The following is a 20,711-nucleotide window of genomic DNA, read 5'->3' as shown; positions in this document are numbered from 1 at the left end:
CTGCACTAACTACTCCTGACAATATTTAAATGTGCAGCAGGACCTGCAGTGTGGGGTTTGTCTCCCACTACTGGCAATCATGAAAACTCTCAAAGGTTGATTGTCCTTAAGGGTGTATGGTAAATGGCACTACTAACCTGTGTAATAATTAAGGCCTGTAACACCCAGATAAATTCCATACCACCCAGTTACAGATTAGTTGTAATCACTTGGTCCATAGGACTTCACCTACTTCAGATCAAGCCCACTTCCAGCGCAGTCTTGCCAACAGTAATTGAAGCTTGGCCAAAAAATAGCACTCACACATAATTATTAGAATGGGGGTAATTGCACCAGTTCAGTCTTCCCAAACTTTAAGGTATACTGCCATCAGGTAGTCAAAGGTAACAAAGTAAGCATACACTTCACGTTTTTCCATTAAAGTAAGCCAGGCCAGCCTTTAAATATTTGAAAGGTAGTAGTAGCTTAAGTAGTGTCACTTTATGAGGGGCAGATACCCCACAGTTAATCTTAGCAGTAAAATGTATAAACCCTTTAACCAGTAACTAAGCCATAGGCACTCATTGTTAAAGCTATTTTACGTAACATAAAGAAGGTAACGTGTTTCGTTCACAAGTAAATATGAAAACAGTGACATGTTTTCACCAGAAAGTTACAATAAAGCATTAAAAAATGACTCTTAATGACCAGAAAAAAATCTGTATAACATTTAAGCTAAAAAATGTCTTTTTCTAACTAAAGATGGAATGTTTAGATTCCTTGCAGGCAGTAGTTCTGTTCAAGGAGTGTCCTTTAGCTGTGGCAATTATTTGAGAAGGAATAACAAACAGTCCTTTATTTAAAATGTTCCCAAACAGGATTTCTTGTGGCTTTAGTTTAGATTTCAGAAGACGCTCTCCCTGTTTTCATAATTACATATCCAGTGATGGAGGGGTGACATTAAGTAATCCAAATAAGAAGATCATCATTGTTTGGTATTTAGTGTGGTGAATTAAGGCTATCCAAACTGTTAGTAAGCTGCTTCATGTAACTATGGGTACAGGGTTTGATTCTTTCTTCCTCCATCTGAAACTCACTTAACCAGCCAATGCTCCAGGAGTGCCCCTGAAAAGGGACATTTCTGTCCAGTGGTCTTACCTGGTTGACATATGTATAAAATGAAATAAAAAATAAAGCGCGCCTTGCGCAGCAGCATCCAGGCAGTAAGTTCTACAGTATTACACACATTCAGACAGTTTTGAGAGAAACAACACTTGGCTGAACTGAAACACATTTCCACAGTAGTAAATGCAGTTTATATTCACCCTTAAATATTTGTTTTAAACGTTCCATGTTTACTAAAATGTAAATAGCAATGCCATCGTTTTTCTCTGTTTTCATTTAAAGAATTACACACAACGTTTTTAATTTGATATAGCTAGTTTAGGTTTTATGCATTTCCTTTTAAAAGTTAATTTTCTCTTAGCTTATTGTGTTCTTTCTTGCATACATATAAAATCTGCTAGGATGCTCATATTCCCCAGCCTGTGGATTTGATTTATTGAGAGACTGGCCTTGGCTTATTTTGAGTAAAGTCATCCATGACAATAAAGTTCTTGCATTGGAAAGCTCTATTTTTAGTGGCTGTAACATTTATCAGAAGGGCTTCAGAATTATAACTTTTTTGTGTTTAAGAGCCTTACTCTGGCTTCCATAAGACTGGATGTGTCTTAGGACCAAGTCCTGTTATTACCAGAACTGCTGTATGAACTGGCTTCAGCCATGCCGTATAATAATCTACCTTCTTCCCTTTTGTGTCCTTAGCATCAGTCAGGGTAAGCTGTTCTCCAGGCAGACCCTTTTGAAATAAATGAGCAAAGCCTTTTGAAATGAATGAGTGGCTACATTGTCTTGTGTTATTTTTCCATTAAAAAACCCATTGAGGTTGTAGTCATGGTGCTGTGTATTAGAACACTACCTTGGATGCCTTCCTCAAGAATGTTTCTGCTCCTGGCATTTGTGAAGCCTTGAGTTGGACAGCTGTTCATGTTTTCCGCAAACACTAGAGACTAGATATTTACTCCAAACAGCGTGATACAACCTCCTACATTTAGAGTTTCTATACTACTGCTTTTGGGCTGCTTCCGTGGTTGACAAATTAGTCCGCAGCTCTGACTCTGAATAACTCAGCTTAAGTAGTAAGTTGCCATTGCGGTAAGTGCTAATTTGATAAAGGATTAGTTGCAAATATGTGAAAACACCCCAGGAAAAATTGTTCTAACACACACATCTGCGGCTAATAGATAAAATGTCAGCAAACCATACCAAAAACTTGTGATACTTCATTAATTTTCAGAATATTAATGACCATAAACTTGTCATATGTATCTACTAAGTATGTTAAATATACAGGAACCTACAAATCAGTTGTTATGCAGAATTGGCGAATGGCTGAGAAAAGTAGTGTGCAAGCAGGTCTGCAGAGGAGTTGGATAAAACTGGTGTCACAAAAGGGATGCAGATTGAAGTTGCATCAGTGAAAACAATGTATTTGCAGGTATCTGTAAGCTGACACATAGGTAATAAAGGTTCCTGGACATGCTTTTCAGTAGTGGATGATAAAACTAAGCCACATTATTAGGTCAGTTCCATTGTATCTGTAGATATTATTTCAGACATGTTATGACATGATATTCATTGTTTTGCCCAGTTAAAGGTCTTCTGTATGGCTTGTTTACATTTACATAATGCAGTTTATCTAATCCTAGCCAGCACTCCAAAGCATAAATAGTAGATAGAAGTAGGAACATTCAGATTCTAGGCATGGTATTTATCCCCCAAAAGTTTTGTGTATTATGGAGTGCACTTACTTCAAAATAGTTCTGCGTTGAAGATAAAGACGTAAGCTAAGTTTTTAAGCTGTAAATCCTGTTTATTTGGCCTAACAGAATGTGTTGCAAAGTGGAATGCATGATTGTGATGCCTTCTGCTAGAGCAGATAAAAAACTATTTTGCATCTGGCTTATGCTGGTCCTAGAGCCTGAATGCAGCACATCTTTGCAGGAAGTGCATTAAATAACATCGCATTTGGGCTGAAAAAGATGGCATTGCCTTGATAAATGGCATGTAACATCTGTGCAGCTTACATATAGGCATTCAGTATCAACAAATGGTTGTGTTCAGCAAATTTTCATCTTAAAGTCTGAACTTAAATTTTAATTCATGTTGCTCATTTGTTTCACAGTCCATGAGTCTCTGGATCCATTACAAGTTGAGGAGCAGAAAGAAAATTTACGCAGGCAGGTTCTGGCAAAGCTACGCAAAACCACTTACCACTGGCAACCACTCAAGTAAGGGCTGCAGGATATGGCAAGTAGTAATTATTTTTTAATAGGATGGAACAGAATTCATATGGCGTTTTGATTTTGTTAGCTGCATTCTACAGATATTTGATATTTATTTTTCTGTTTGTTGCTCCCTTCATATGGCAAGGTTACTTTGTCTTTCTTACAAATTCAAAAGCTAATGTTTGTTTTGTGTTGGCTACAGCTACGATAAGGAGCTAAGTCTGGTATATATGGCAGCAAGAATGAATGGAGTTTATGCAGCAGTGTCTCGAGCATTTCACGAGGTATGCATCCTGTGCATTTTGCATTACTTCAAGGATTAGAATAACTTCTGAAGTGCAATGGTCTTTGTTTATTGTTTTGTTGACATGTCTTTGCTAAATGTTGCCTTGTCATTGGCTGTCACTGTTGATATAACTACCTGAAGTAATGCAGCAGATTCATCATATTGGTCACTGCTGCAGTAGCCTTAACGGTATGGATTACAGCCTGCTAAGACTGTTACATCCTTGGCAGGATATAACCCATATTGCGTAGTCTACTGCAGCAATGATCATTCAAAAAACTGTCATGGTAAGTTTACTTACACAACTGTGCTATCTTCACTTGAGCATTGCAGTCCTAACTGAATGGTAGTATGAGTTTTCCAGCCACCATCACCCTTTGACTGAAAAGTCTGCATTTAGTTATTAATTTGTAAAGTAGGTAAATGCATCAATATTTTGGGTCCCTTGATAGAGCAAATTCCTTGATCTCAAAGGCACTATTGTATATTGGTCTTCTCAAATGTAATTTTGTACTGTAGTGGTATTTTTCCTTCTTTGTTTTTAATTGTTTTACTGTTTATACTTTGTAGTAGAATAAAAAATATTCTTCTTTTAATGTTTTACTGTTCAGAAAGTTGTCAGAATTTAGAAAAATAAGTTTGGGCAGTACTTTTGCTGATATGCATAAGATTTTGCTAAAGTTCTGATGTATTATTTTGGCTGTTGATCATTTATCTTTTTTCTCTCTCTCGATTCTGCTTAAATTGCCAGGTTCTGTTTCCAGTGCAGCATTACTTCACTCCTGTCCTACCATGTGTTTCGTCATTCCAGTGGTGATTGATTTAACATATTTAAACTCTTAAGTCTGGCTGAATGTATATGTATTAGTTATCTGCTTCCCAAAACTTTGTGGTGCAATAAAACAGAGTGGAGAAAGTTTTCTTACTCATAGTCTTGCTCATCTGTGTGGAATAGACACCTCCTTGCAGGTAAAGCAGTTTGATACACTATCTTCCTTCCAGTGGGACATAATCGGATGGGTATTAATAAACTCATCCCATGTATGACATGCATAGCCCTAAGAAACCATCTTTCCCAGTCATAAAGATGACATGCAAAAATGTCATGAAGCAAATCTTACAGCTCTGAAAGCTGTAAAACACACAGACCTGCCACACAGAGGCCATCAACACGATACCCATAACATTGAAGATGGGGGTTTGATAAATGCTGCTTCTAATGGTTGTGAAGCCATTCCCTCTGGTTCCAACAGTAATAACATTAATGTCAATGGTTTGACTACAGCCTCACAACACCTCTCGTTAGGCTGTAATGTGAGGCGTAAAGTTCCAAATGTGGTCTCCTTTGTATCGATTATGGACCTGAAATTTACTCATGATAGTACAACACCTTCTTTCCCTTTACCCATCAGTGGGGGTTACATGGGAGGCAGGACTCTGTCCATTAGCAGGGGATGTCAGAAGCAAAAGCTGTCAGCAGAAGGGAACTCATGTCAAACACTGAAGAAGATGTGGAACCGAGTAGGGCACACTAATGTGGAACATTTCCAAACGGGTCCTCACCCTAGAAGAGACTGAAGTTTTGGAGAAAGGACTTTCTTTTATTCCCACATGTAAAAGTGATTTGAGTGATACCATACTTGATCTTTAACTTTTTACCAGGAATGTTTTATTGAAATTAGAGTTTGGTGACACTCCTTGTCATGATGGCCACCACTTTAAAAAAGACTGGTGTATATATTCCTAACTCTCATCCCCTCATTGATGCATTTAGTAGATTAGGAGAGAATGACTTGTATAAATTGTATGATAAGACCCATGTGCCACATGTTACAAATAATAGGAAGAGCAATCTTAACATGAGACAAAGGTCTGCCCTGAAGGAACTACAGAAGGATAGTAGTATTGTGATTAGACCAGCTGACAAGGGTAGACCTATTGTGATAATGGATAGGATGTATTACTTCTCATCCATGAAGTTAATGTTAAGTGAGGATCAGTTTTACTCCACTATTGACATGACTGATGTTCATGCAATGATACAGGGGATAAATTCCATGTTAGAAGATAGTTACAAGAGTAAACTTATCACACGTGAGTTGTTTTATTTTTTCAAAGTAGATAATCCACTAATACCCTTAATTCAAGGTTTGCTGAAGATCCATAAAGATGGATTTAGGCCACCGATGAGACCCATAGTAGCTGATCAAAGCTGGTGTACAGAACCATTCTCATTACGTATTGAAAAGTTTTTACAACCCATCCTTGATAAAAATATGTTCATTTTAAAAGATTCTAAGCAATGTTTGTTCGATCTTTATAGCTTTACTAGCACCTTGCCTGTTAGTGCTACTTACAATTTTGTGACATTGGATGTGCCATCATTATTTACAGTTATTCCGAATATAAAAAGAATTGAATACATCCACAAATATCTGTCCAGACATTGTGGCTATACAGAATCATTTTTAGATTTATTGTGCCTGTTTCTTGAGGTTGTGCTTGAAAATAATGCTTTTATGTTCGACAGTGCTGTTTATTTGCAGAAAGATGGCGTAGCTATGGGCACCTCGTGTGCCAATAGCTATGCCAACATGTTTATGGCAACATGAGAGGAGGACTACATGTTTTAAAATGTATTTTTTTACATCATTTATCCCATTTTATTGACGCTTTTTTGATAACCTGTTTTTTATTTGGACAGGTAGTGTAAGCAACTAGGTATGTTCTTTAATCGACTGAATGGTACGACTAATTATTTGAAGTTTATTATTGCTTCATCTTTGACCAAAATTGAGTATTTAGATGTCTCAGTACAAAGAATGGACAATAGCATGGTCAATATAGGGGTGCATATTAAACCTTGATACAGGAACACCCTATTATATAGGCATAGTATGCATCCTAATTATGTTTTTAGGAATGTTATGAAAGGACAAGGGGTAAGAGTGTCAAGATTGAACTCCCCTGATGAGGGTTTCTGTTTGGAATTGAGGAATAAGTTGCTAGCGAGGGGATATAATAGTGTTGAAATAGATAAGAAATTGGATGAGATACCAGGTCTTATGGCATGACCATATTTCTCAGAGTGATGGATGAAATACGTTTGAGTAAGCATGGGAATAAAAAAGGAGTAAAGGTTCCTCTATTTTATACTAATGATGTTACTGTCATAATAGACATCATTTAGAAGAATTGGGGTATTGTAACGCTAGATCCTGAGATTAAGCGAATTGTAGGGGATACACCGAGTTTTCTTTACAAGAATAAACTTGAACTTGAAAAGGATGCTGTGCTACCCCAAAGATGTTACAGGTAGTACCATCACAGATAATAGCTGTGTTATAACTTCATGTGGCCATTGTAATTTCTGTGAGAGCATAGATAGTAGTGGTTGTTTTATGCATCCAGAGCAAGACGCAAATATGTATTTAGTGTGGTAGCTAATTGTTCCACACAGCATGTTGTCTATCTAGCACGCTGTGTATCCTGCGGATCATATTATGTGCGGGAGACTGATAGAATGGTGAAGGACAGGATTAGAAAGCGCATCTGTATTACATAATCGAACTTTTAAAAGTTCGAACGTCATGTGGTCGACACCGTATGATCGAACTTTTAACAGTTAGAAAATGTAATAAAAAAAAAATAAACCAAAGAAAAAACCTACCTGAACGGTGGGGCTGCACGCCCGCTCTTTAAATATATCAACTCTGAGATCACACTACAGTGCAGAAAAGGGAAATCTTCCCATTCCGCACTGTACGGAGATCTCCATTGAAACATTCGAACTTTAAAAAGTTCGATCATATGGTGTCGACCATATGAAGTTTGAACTTTTAAGAGTTCGACAACATGATATAGACCCTTAGAAAACACCTGTATAATATCAGGATTTTCTCAGAGAATAATGCACCGTCCCAAGCATGTTTTACAGAAGGATGTTCAACACGTTTTTAAGTTCCTAGCTATTGATGTCATTATACCTAATCAACGTGGAGGGGATGTTAGGAACTACACGGAAAGTAGGGAGGTGAGATGGATAATTAGGTTGAGGGCAGATCAAGGACTAGGCCTCAGTGAAAAATCCCCACTAAAACCAGTTTTGAAATCCAGAGCCCTTAGCATCAAATGAGTATTTCTGTGAGAAAAATCTTTCTTTTTTGGATTTAGCTAAAGTTTGTGTGTGAAGTTGTTGAGTGTGTGTTTTAGGATAGTTACCTTAAAGTAGTCGTTAGATTCCCTTTTTTTCGTATTACCCCCCCCCCCCTTTTTTTGTGAGAGCGTTAGGGTGTGTGTGGTTTTGGGGCCTAGTGAGTGTGTTTTTAGTTTACCATGGCAGAGGCCCCCAAAACATTTTTTTTCTAAATGTACCGAGTTTGGCCATAAGCTCTCCCCAGCGGATGGCCACACTCAGTGCGTTTTATGCCTTGGGGTTGAACACCTGTCATCCGGCTGCGCTATTTGTGCAGCGTTCAACCCCAGGGCTCTCAAGGTCGAAGCTAATTCTGGCGGGACTTCTGTCCCCGGACTCGGCTCCGGCCTCCGGTCCCCCGTGGCTCCTGCCGCGGCTGCAGCAGCGTCTTCTGCTACTTCCCTTCCCTTGGCTGGGACTCAACCTCCCAGCTTGGGCCAAGAGGATAGGGAAGCCAGAAGAGAGAAGCGCAGAGAAAAGCATCACAAGTGGTGGGCCGAAGCCTCTGCATCGGCTCCGCCAGCTAAGCGGGCTTCTCCACCCGAGACCTCTGAGCCTTCTCCTTCCCGGCTCCATTCACCCTGCTTCTCGCCGGGGCCGGAGGAGGGGGAGGCCCGGTCACCTTCGAGGTCATCAAGGTGGCACTCCCGTCCCACCTCGGTGGCCTCTTCTAGGTCCACAAGAGGTTTTACTGATGCAAACTTTGACCGGATGATGCGAAGGTTACTCCAGGCCCAGCTGCAGATGGGAGTGCTCCTGCCTTCTCCCCCCCTCTGGGGGGAGCTAGACCCCCTGTTTTGTCCTGATTGCTCCTTCCCCAACCCGCTTCCCGGGTTCGGGGTCTTCGGAGCTGACTAGCGTTGGAGCCGGGGGACTGTCGGCGCCGATAGAGTTGAGTGCTTCGGCGCCGATGGCACCCTCGAGTCTGTCGGGTCCCTTTTCTGTGGATCCGAGCTCTCAGAGCCGAGAGCTGAGCTTCGGATCCGAGACGGTTAGTATGCCTTCGGCTCCATCCAGGTCGGAGCATGCTGCCCCTTCGGGTCTGATCACCTTGGTGCCGGCTCCGATCCACGCGTCTGATCCGAGGGAGGGTCTGCTCTCGGATCCTAGGGAGAGCAGCTCTCCTTCTGCTTTCGACGTGGTGGAGAGGGTTCTGTCGAGGGACTCCAGGCCCCCAGCCCTAACTATGGCCCCACCCTGCACTCCCTCTCAGACGGGCCTGACTTCCTTCACCCGGCCCCAGGGACAGCCTGCTCTTACGTCCCAGATCATTCCCTTGTTGGAACAGGATGTGGTTGGTGAGGCCTCCTCGGACAGCCCCCCTGAGGAAGTCCCTCACAAACGCAAGTGCAAAAGGAGGCACTTGGACTCCCCTGAGTCCTTGACAGTGGACACGGACTTGGAGGAAGGGGAAGGCTCCCCAAGATCACCCCCTGAAGACGTCTCATTTGGAGACATCATGGAGATGCTCAGGATTAGAGGGGGGTGGTCTGCCCCAAAGCCTACCTCGGACGAGTCCGTGTTTCTGGAGGCGTTTGAAGCAGGCTCATCTACCTCTTGGGTGTCCCCTCCAGCCGACTCCCTGGTAGACCTGATCACTACCAGGGCATGGAAGGAGCCGGACACTGTGGAGCCCGTTCCCAAGAGGCTGGACAGAATTCTTAGCCCCCCCCTCGGACAGGTCACATTGGAGTAAGGGGTCCCCCGTAGATGCCATGTTGGTGGCAGCTGCCACTAAAAGGGAACTAGCCCAGGGGAGTCCCACAGTCCATCCTCCTGACAAGGAGTCTCAGGCGATGGACTGCTTGGGGAAGCGGGTGTTTGCTTCAGCCACCTTCTCGGTAAGGTCGCTGAACTATATGGCACACATAATACGACTCCAGCGGGACCTTATCAAAGAGTATGCTGGGTCGCCCCCAGAGTCCATGTCGGCAGAGGACAAACAAGTTTACTCTACCCGAATGGCCACTCTCAGGTCTATTTCCAATACCTCTATGCGGCTACTATCCCATGCTATGGAGGGAGCCGCTAGAGCTTTGGAACGGGCATCGTCCTAAGGCGACAGGCGTGGCTCCACCACTGTAATTTCGCGGAACCCTTTAAGGAGTCATTCGCTAATGCCCCGTTTGATGGTTCTGCCCTCTTTGGCAAGACTGTACGCGACACCGTGGTCCAGAGTGAGAAAGACGGGAAGACTCTGTCTGCCGTCGGAGTCCGCTTCTCTGCTCCCCAGAGGTCCTTCTCCAAGAACCAAGAAGATGTGGTTCCGGAAGTCTCAGCAGTCTCGTTTCGCTCAGGCCCCCTCGTCCTTCAGGGGCAGAGGAGGACAGGTTGGACGCCGCCGTAGAGGCAGAGGGGGCCCGAAAAACTTTGGGTCCAGAGAACCTTTCTCTGATCGGCCAACGCAGCAACCCTGAGGGATTACCCAACTGCTCCACTCTGGAGGCAGTCGGGGGGGGGGGCATTTCTCGAGGCACCTAGCAGCTTTGGAGTCCATCACAACAGACCGCTGGGTCCTTCGGATTATATCCAGAGGCTACGAGATTCCATTTCTCCATTCCCCTCTCAGACCCAGATCCCTCCCCAATGTTCCACCCGATTAGAGGGAGGCCACAGCCACAGAAATTCAGCAGCTGCTAGAAAAGGGAGTGATCCAGCACATCCCCCTAGACCAGTATGGATCAGGCTTTTACTCCAGGTTCTTCTTGGTGCCAAAAAAGACGGGGGACTTAAGACCAATCCTCGACCTTTCTCTCTTGAACGTGGCAGTAACCAAAGAAAAGTTCTGGATGGCCACCCTTCAATCCATTCTCCCCCTCTTGCAGGAGAATGACTGGATGTGCTCCATAGACCTCAAGAACGCGTACTACCACATCTTGATGGACAGACGGTCCAGGAGGTTTCTCCACTTCAGGCTAGGAGCCAGCCATTAGCAATTCAGGGTCCTCCCCTTTGGTCTCACCACAGCCCCCAGGGTGTTCACCAAGGTGTTAACTGTGGTAGTGGCCCACCTGAGACTCCAGGGAATTCAGGTCTTTCCATACCTGGACGACTGGCTCCTGACTGCCCCCACAAGGCATCTACTCTGCATGGCCAGGGATTATTTTCTTCACCTAGCTCCCCAGTTGGGGATCACGATCAGTGTGGGAAAATCTTCCCTTCTTCCGACTCAGGTCATAGATTTCATCGGAGCCAGGTTGAACACAAATCAGCTTATAGCCTTCTTGACTCTGGACCGGCTGCAATCTCTAAAACTTCATGTGCAGGCCATTCTTCATTGCCCAGCCCCTCCGGCAGAATTGGTCCTGAGGGCCTTAGGCTCAATGGCGGCAACCATCAACCTCTTGCCCATGGCGCTCCTAAATATGAGAATCCTGCAATGGACCCTCCAAGTCCAATGGTCCTTCCTACATTACCCCCTGAGCCATCCTGTTCCTCTCAGCAGGGTTTGCAGGAGAGCCCTCTTGTGGTGGCTCCAGTCTCCGGACCTCCAGAAACCGCGCCCCTTTTCTATGCCCCCTCCCTTAGCCACGGTGACCACAGACGCCTCTCGCCTCGGGTGGGGGGGCATTGTTTGGGCAGGACCATCCAAAGCACGTGGAACCATGTGGAGACCTCACTGGATATCAATGTCCTAGAGATGAAGGCGGTGCTGTTAGCGTTGCAAGCACTTCAGAGCCTTCTTCCCGTCAGGACAATTGCGATCCAGATGGACAACATGTCGGTCGTCTGGTATATCAACAAACAAGGGGGAACCAGGTCCTATCCACTTTTTCGAGAGGCCATGAGAGTGTGGGAATGGGCGATTTCCACCAACTGTTTTCTCATAGCGACGCACATTCCGGGACGGTCCAACATCCTAGCGGACAGATTGAGTTGCACCATCCTCGCCGTACGAGTGGTCTCTGAATCTCAAAGTAGCGAAGCAGATTTTCTCCAATGGGGTCAACCTCATTGCGATCTTTTCGCCTCTCCCTCAAACACAAAGTGCAATGACTACTTCGCTCTAATTCCCCCACCCGGGGAATCTCCAAGAGACGCTCTGGTGCATGTTTGGCCACCTGGTCTACTTTATGCTTACCCTCCACCTCTCCTGATGCTGAAGTTTCTACAGAAAGCCAGATGGTTAGGGAGCAGAATAATCCTGATTGCCCCATTCTGGCCTCGTCAGGCTTGGTTCCCATATCTATGGTCTCATCTGGTAAATCCTCCCTGGATTCTAGATCCCATTCTGGATCTGATCTCTCACCCATTGGGCCTGCCGGCCCCGAACCTGAACAACCTCAAGCTCACGGCTTGGTTGATCCAGTTCCACTGTTAGTTAGGACTCCCGGTATCTCTTCCTCGGTCAAAGTCATCCTAGTAGCTGCTCACAAGCCGTCTACTAGAAGGGTTTATAATAGCAAATGGAAACATTTTTTTCTATCTGGGCAGAGCATCAGAACTTGGACCCCTTTACAGCTCCGTTGCCAGCAATATTAGACTTTCTATCAGGGTTATTTGACCAAGGTGCTAGCTCCTCCACAGTCAAAGTACAATTGGCAGCTATCTCTCATTACCATGTTGGATGTGATCTGGGTCCTTTGACCTCGTCCAGATTGTGTAAGGCCTTCTTAAAAGGCACCTTCTTACTAAGACCCCCGGTGAAGGATGTAGTCCCTCCTTGGGATTTAGCGCTGGTACTCCAGGCTTTAACAACTTCCCCCTTTGAGCCTGCAGCTTCGGTGGATCTCAAATTCTTATCCTGGAAAACAGCTTTTCTTGTTGCCATTACTTCGGCAAGAAGGGTTTCAGAACTTCAAGCCCTTTGCGCCAAGCCACCGTACTTGACCTTCCACAAAGATAGAGTATCCCTCAGGACCAATCCCTCCTTTCTGCCCAAAATTGCATCCGAATCTAACATCAACCAGTCTGTTAATTTACCAGTCTTCTTTCCCAATTATCAGAATAAGGGTGAGTACAAGTTGCATTCCTTAGATGTACACAGACAACTACGATTCTATTTACACAGGACAGCTGGTTATAGGGAATCAGACCAGCTGTTTGTATCCTTTGCTAAACCTAGTCTGGGGAAACCTGTTTCGAAAGTCACATTGTCCAGGTGGATTTCCCAGTGTATTCTTCTGGCTTATGAGACTTCTGGCCGGCCTGCACCTCAGGGAGTCCATGCCCATTCTACTCGGTCTATTTCTACCTCCGCTGCTTTTCGTTCTAGAGTATCTTTGGATGACATTTGCTCAGCAGCCACGTGGGTTTCATCTCATACCTTTATAAACCACTATAAGTTGGATTTTGTCTCCAGAGGGAGAGCATCCTTTGGCTCCGCAACATCCTTCCATGAGGACCTCCCAAGATTCAGGTAGCTGGGGACTCTGTCCCATAGGTTGATGCACAAATGAAGTTAACTACTTCAGATTAAGAAGTTATGTACTCACCATAACGTTCCATCTGAGTAGGTAAACTTCATTTGTCAGCAACCGTCCCTCCCTCCGTCCCCCTGACCTACTTGGATGTTCATGGTATTCCTGTGTCATGACAGATTGTATCCAGGTAAGTCTATAGAGGTGATCCTCTTCCCTGATATTGCAGGTGTTGCTTTTAGGCAAACTCGATCTGAGGTCAGGCAGGGATGGCAGGGGATTATGGGTAGGGGGAGGAGCTTGGAGCTCGGATCTCAGCTGATTGGAAACTGCCAGCTCGGATCCGATATGGATCCGATAACCCATAGGTTGCTGACAAATGAAGTTTACCTACTCAGATGGAACGTTATGGTGAGTACATAACTTCTTATTTTGTTAATTAGTTCTTTAACTTGATTGGTTTGGGGATGTATTTATGCAGGTAGTGTGTGGAATAATTTATATGGTCTGAAGAAGCCCTCTGGTGAAAGCACTTAACTGTGTTATATTGTTGCTGCTATTGTAAAGCTGACTTGTATTCAACAGCTTGCTTGAATTTTTGTTTATGGTCCCGTTGTGCCTTGGCTTGTTTCGCTGCTCTTACATGCCTATTTGTGTCTTTATTGGACTCTTCTTTTAATGTTTTACTGTTCAGAAATTTGTGTCAAAATTTAGAAAAATAAGTTTGGGCAGTACTTTTACTGATGTACTTAAGATTTTGCTAAAGTTCTGATGTATTGTTTTGGAGGTTGATCATTTAGTTGATGTTCATCGTGTTACACTGCTGCAGTCATTCCACTTGGGTTATTCTGCCATCAGGCAGACCCGCAGTCAGCCAGAGTTCCAAAGTCTTGGTCCGGCGTCGGTTGCTGTCGCCTCCTCCCTGACGTCAGTATGACAGGGGTATATAAGATGCAGCCGACGCCATTTTCTTCAGTCTTTCTTGCCGCGCGGTGCCCGAAGCAAAAGCAGTTCGCAAGTGCCGATCGGCCGTCTCCTGAGATTTTCATTCCGAATCCAGAACCGAAGTCTTCTACAAAGCCAAGTACACCGTTGGAGAAACTTTTTCTTGCCTCAGACTGATGTCAGTAAAAGTTAATAACTATATTTCTTGTGGGAAGCAAATACCTCATCAGGATTTCCATTCCTATTGTATCCCATGCCTAGGCCCTGACCACGACGTTACGGGTTGTTGGTTTTGTGCTAGGTTTAACAAGCGCACTATTAAACGTCTGTTTGATTTTGCCCGACATTATTTTGGTAGAAAATTCAATTATAACATGCCGTCGGAACTTCCGACGACCAGAATACACAAAAAGCACAAAGACAAGGATAGGCATCCGAGGCCCAAAACTGACGATGAAGCCTCTTCTAGGCCAGTCACCGGTTCTCCGGTTTTCAGCAAGGCGCCTTCGCAGCCCCTGACGACCACTTCAGTAGAACCACAAGCCACCTCTGACTCCCTCGTGGAGATGGCTGGGCCTTCGGATGCACAAGCTCTTCAGCCTACAGAGACTAACCTTTCAGAGGGATCCGGAGCAGCTGAGCAACCCACAGCTACAGAGGGTAACTTCAGACCTACTCAGTTAAGCATTAAACCCTCAGCTAAGTCTAAGCTTCCTTTAAAGTCAAAGAAACAATTACAGCATTCTCCAGGGCAGGCCTCCATGCCTAAGAAACAAATGCTCAAAATGGCCCGAAGACCTAATTACTCTGATCAGGGGGTCCCATCCCCCTCCAGATAAAAGGCCTAGACAGGATGCAGACTATGACTCATCCGACCGGGTGTCCATCTCTTCTGATTCATCCTCAGGTCTAGGATACTCTTTACCCCCTTATGAGGATTCTGATGCTGAGGAATCAGTTCCATCAGCCTCACCGCCTGAGGACTACTCCTTTGGGGAAACCCTACATACCATGAGGGAGCATTTCCACTGGGAAGGCCAGGATTACTCAGAATCCAAGAAAAGGCTCAGAGACTTCCTTTTATTACCTCAACACAGTCCCCTTGCTATTCCGCCAGTGTTAGATATTGTGGATGATGTTTATACTGAATCCAGCTTAAATCCTGATTCCTTACCTCCAGCCCCTGTTAAACCTGACAGATACTACAGAGTCCCTGACTCGCATAAATTTCTGTATAAAAGCCCTGTCGCTGACCCTGAAACTATTTCTCAGGGACCCAAAGGAGTTAAGGCCTCATCAGCCAAGAATCCAGTTCCCTCTGACAGAGATTCCAGAGCATTAGACAGATGGGGAAAGAAAGTATATACGTCTGCAACTTTAGCAATGAGAGCCTTAAATTGCCAGTTTCACATGCTAAAATATCAGCAATTTTTACTGTCTCAGTTAAAACAAAAAATGCTTCCAGAATCAGATCCTCCTAATTTTAAAGAAATGCAGGATTTATTGCATGCAGCTGAACAAGTGGGAAAGCATACTTTGCAATGTGGTTTTGATTCTCTAGAGGCCCCTTGCAGAGCAGCATTACAGGCTCTGTCATTAGAAGACATGCTTGGTTAAAAGAACATACATTACCAGATCATGTTAAAGCAAAATTATTGGATGCACCTTTGCAGCAGGATGTGTTGTTTGGATTTAAGGCAGAAGAGGTATTAAAGAAAATGGAGGATAAGGCAAAATCTATGCAAACGGTGAAGGATTTCTTACAGGTTCAGCCTCCTAGATTTAGCAGAAACTGGCCAACTAAGAATTGGTCCTTTCCAATTACAGACAGACCTCAAAGGGGAAGATACAGACGTCCAAGAGGTAGAGGTCAAACACAAGGTCCTTACAGGCCTCGACAATGGGTTGCATCATGCCAGAAAGAAGGGGAAGACAGGCCACAACCATATAAAAAGCAGCTCCAATGACTTCCCACTACAGCTGCCAAACAAATCCTTCTTGGCAGCCCCCTTGGGAGGAAAACTGGCACTCTTCTACCACAATTGGCAAATGATCACCAAAGACAAATGGGTTCTCAACATTGTATTTCAAGGTTACAGGTTCCACTTTCACACTCTACCAAGGTTAAAAGGAATGCCAAATCTGCCACCAAATCAATGGGCAGAGGCTCAAAAACAAATTACAGCACTCATGGATATGAGAGCTATTCAAAAGGTACCATCACAGGAGCAAGGACAAGGATTTTACTCAAGACTCTTTCTGGTACCCAGAAAGGACAAGGCCTGGAGGCCCATTCTGGATCTTTTATCTCTAAACACTTACCTGGATGTTCCGAAATTCAAAATGTTGACATTACAGCAGCTTCTTCCCATGCTGGGCAAGAAAGCTTGGCTCGTGACTTTGGACCTCAAAGAGGCATACCTGCATGTCCCTATCAGACAAAACTGCAGAAGATACCTCAGATTTATAGCTGGTTTAATGCAATAACAATTCTCTGCACTGCCCTTTGGCTTATCTACTGCACCCAGGGTCTTCACAAAGTGCCTGTCACCATTAATTGCATTTTGCAGACATAAAGGAATTCAAATTTATCCGTACCTGGACGACTGCCTGATTCAAGCAGAGAGCAAGGACATTCTTCTACAGCATCTGGAGTTTGTAAAAAAGTTATTAAGTTGCCTGGGGTACACAGTAAACGACAAGAAATCAAAACTAATGCCCTCGCAAGAGATTATATTCCTGGGTGCCAGCTTGAACACAACGGCCCAGATGGCTTCTCTCACGCCAGACAAACAAGGACAACTGACTCAATACTTTCAATTGATGGCAACAAAGACCTAGCTCCCTGCAAGAAAAATTCTGCAGGCCTTGGGTTACATGGCATCCTGCATACTACTAATTCCATATGCCAGACTGCGTATGAGGAAACTACAATGGTACCTAAAGAATGTATGGTCTCAACACTGTCAAAGTTTGGAAACAGTTATACCACTAATCCCTTGCCTTCAACAGGAGTTTCATTGGTGGGCTCAAGCTTGTCACCTCAACAAGGGACAGCCTTTTACACAGCCCACAGCCAGGCAAACACTGACAACGGATGCATCGGATTACGCCTGGGAAGCACACATGGCAGGCAAATGTATTCAGGGCACGTGGACCGCAGAACAAAGCCATCTTCACATCAATTAAAACGAGATGCTAGCTGTACAAAATGCGATTATAGCTTTCAAGGACCTGCTACATCCAAGACAACTACTACTAACGACAGACAACACCACAGTTATGTGGTACATAAACAAGCAAGGGGGCACTCACTCCTACCCCCTATGCAGACAAGCTATGACCTTATGGAACACAGCTATAAACCTTCAAGTTCATCTACAAGCGCAATTCCTGCCAGGAGAGAAAAAAACACTGGCAGACGACTTAAGCAGAAACATCATGGATCCCCACGAATGGGAGTTGAATCCACAAATATTCAGAATGATAACACAGAAATGGTGGAGCCCAGACATTGATCTGTTTGCATCCCCAATAAACTGCCAGCTACAAAAATTCTGCACAAGGAGTTACCATCCACAAGCATGGAAAGTGGATGCCCTCTCATTCAGTTGGAAGAACCTACAAGTATACGCTTTCCCACAACTACCTCTCCTGCCAAAGGTACTCACAAAAGCCAGGCAGGAAGAGCCAAAGATGATCCTGATTGCACCAGACTGGCCATGCCAGCACAGGTACCCAATCTTAAGGAGCTTAGCACAAGAACCACCCTGGATTTTGCCTCAAATCCCACATCTGCTGACTCAGCACAACAAACAAATACTACACAGCCAGCTAAAGACCGTAAACCTAGCTGCATGCAAGATTCCTTAGTCAAGCAAGCAATGCCTCCCTCCAAAACTGTTATGGATGTCATTCTGGAGGCCAGAAGGCCTAGTACCAGGAAAGCCTATTTGGATAAATGGAAGAGATTCTGTGCCTGGAACCAAGCTCACAGCCTTGACCCTCTTGTCCCAAACAATCCTCAGATACTACAATACTTAACTGAGATGCTAGACAAAGGACTTTCCTCATTTTCCACCAGGACAGGGTGTCTTTACGAACTAACCCTACTTTTATGCCAAAGGTGGTATCCAGTATGGCTCTAAACCAAACTATTCACCTGCCAACTTTTTATCCTAAACCACAGAATAAAGGGGAGAGACTACTGCACTCTTTGGACATTCACAGGCAGTTACACTTCTACTTGGACAAAACCAAAGCTTTCAGAAAATCTGAGCAATTATTGGTAGCATATGCTGCAGGGGCACAGGGAAAAGCCATTTAAAAACAGACTATTTCAAAATGGATAGGACATTGTATACATTTCTGCTATACATACAATGGAAAACCTGTACCTAGCAGCATTAGATCTCACTCCACCAGGGCAACAGCCACTTCAACTGCCTACCTCAGAGGAGTACTTACCAAGGATATTTTGGAAGCAGCAACTTGGACTTCTGTACACACCTTCACCAAGCATTACCATCTGCCTCTATACTCTAAATCCAGAGCTGGCTTCGCCACTGCAGTGCTGCAGGGCCTTATAGCCACTCCAAATGCCTTATAGGACCAGCCACCCTTCCTCAGCTTTGGGATTCTACCCAAGTGTAATGACTGCAGCAGTGTAACACGATGAACATAGTACAGTTTTGTACCTACCATAAATGTAGATGTTCGAGTGTAGACACTGCTGCAGTCCAGGTTACCCTCCCTCCTTCCCCTCTTACTGGCTGGTACGTACCTATGTCTTCTACCCTTACTACCTATGGGGAGTATTTGCTGGTAGCTGTAAGTTGTTTTTTGCTTTTCTTATGTATGTTTTATTAGCAATTGGAATTGCCTACATATTTTGAGGCACCTGACATCTGAGGCAAGAAAAACTGAAGAAAATGGCGTCGGCTGCATCTTATATACCCCTGTCGCACTGACGTCAGGGAGGAGGCGACAGCAACCGACCCCGGACCAAGACTTTGGAACTCTGGCCGACTGCGGGACCACCTGACGGCAGAATAACCCAAGTGTAATGACTGCAGCAGTGCCTACACTCGAACATCTACATTTATGGTAGGTACAAAACTGTACTTTCCTTTTCTCTCTTGATTTTTCTTAAATTGCCAGGTTCTGTTTCCAGTGCAGCATTACTTCACTCCTGTCCTACCCTGTATTTCTTCATTCTATTGGTGATTGATTTAACATACCAAAACTCTTAAGTCTGGCTGAATGTATATGTATTAGTTATCTGCTTCCCAAAATTTGTGGTGCAATAATACAATAAAACAGAGTGGAGAGAGTTTTCTTACTCATAGTCTCACTCATCTGTGTGGAATAGACACCTCCTTGCAGGTAAAGCAGTTTGATGCGCTATCTTCCTTCCAGTGGGACATGGATAATCGGATGGGTATTAATAAACTCATCCCATGTGTGACATGCATAATCCTAAGAGACCATCTTTCCCAGGCATAAAGCTGACATGCAAAAATATCATGAAGCAAATCTTACAGCTTTGAAAGTTGTAAAACACATAGAACTGCCACACAGAGGCCCTTAAGTTAAGTGCATCCCTGATGGCCTTAACAGTTTTAGAGCTTTAGGAGCTGTTAAACACTTTACTCTTCTTTTTTAACAACTTTTAGATCTGTTAAAATTTCCTGGTGTCATTTTGTGCTGAATGTGGTGTATACTGTAGCACTGGACTAGAGCATAACAGCTATGAAGTTGCATAGCAAATCATGTTAAGCGTCTCTGAGAGGTGTATTGCAAGGTTGTCTTTTCCCTTCTTAGGAAAATAGTGAACGATTCATGTACTGCAAGGATGTTTATGCATTTTGCTGATGACACAGAAGTACGTAACAAGGTTATTTTTTTTTTGACAGGCAGCTAGCGTGGTCAGGAATACACGTACATACACAATGATTGATATATATATATATATATATATATATATATATATATATGTGTGTGTGTGTGTGAGTGTGTATATATATATATATATATATATATATATATATATATATATATATATATACGTAAAATAGGATATATGAAGGCATTCACAAAACTCAGTCTTACTAATTTTACAAAACTGAAATAACAGCTTACTTATCTTTCAGAAAATATAAACGGCTCAGTGGTACAGCAGTTTGTGTTGTTGCTTCACAGCAAGAAGTTCTCCGGTTCAATTCTCGGGTGGAGTGCCTTCTGTGAAGAGTCTGCATGTCCTCCCTGCATTTGTGTGGGATTCCTCTGAGTGCTTCGGTTTCCTCCCACGTTACAGAGATATGCGTCTGGAGCATTTCTACCTGGGCCTACACTGAAAATCAGCTTGTTCCAAGTCGGACTTTCCCAGTAAACAAATTTTAAATACATAATGTAAAAATTGCCAGTTCATTCCACAAAGTTCAGTTCATAAAAAGTTAAGGAGACAGGTAAGCCTGTTTTCTGGGCTCCATTCCAAGCTCGGGTATTCACAATGTGCTTCGACTTGAGGCCTTCCTTCAGTGCCGCTCTTTCTCTAAGGGCCATAAATCAGGCTGTTTCACCAGTTCCCTTTAGGTTCA

At 43.9% G+C, this 20,711-nt stretch overlaps 1 protein-coding gene across 2 annotated transcripts in view; it reads left to right on the top strand.

Moving 5' to 3' along the window:
- The window catches only part of METTL17 (methyltransferase like 17), a 760,923-nt gene that overhangs the window by 185,933 nt on the left and 554,279 nt on the right, over positions 1 to 20,711 (top strand). For both annotated transcript variants that reach the window (XM_044058500.1, XM_044058499.1), the window contains exons 4-5: positions 3,224 to 3,329; positions 3,529 to 3,610. In XM_044058500.1, the coding sequence (XP_043914435.1) occupies positions 3,224 to 3,329; positions 3,529 to 3,610 (188 nt within the window). The remainder of the gene's footprint in view (positions 1 to 3,223; positions 3,330 to 3,528; positions 3,611 to 20,711) is intronic.

This window comes from Protopterus annectens, chromosome 16.part0 (assembly GCF_019279795.1).
Source record: "Protopterus annectens isolate FY-2018-M chromosome 16.part0, PAN1.0, whole genome shotgun sequence".
NCBI lineage: Eukaryota > Metazoa > Chordata > Ceratodontiformes > Protopteridae > Protopterus > Protopterus annectens.
This window is presented reverse-complemented; position numbering and strand designations above follow the sequence as displayed.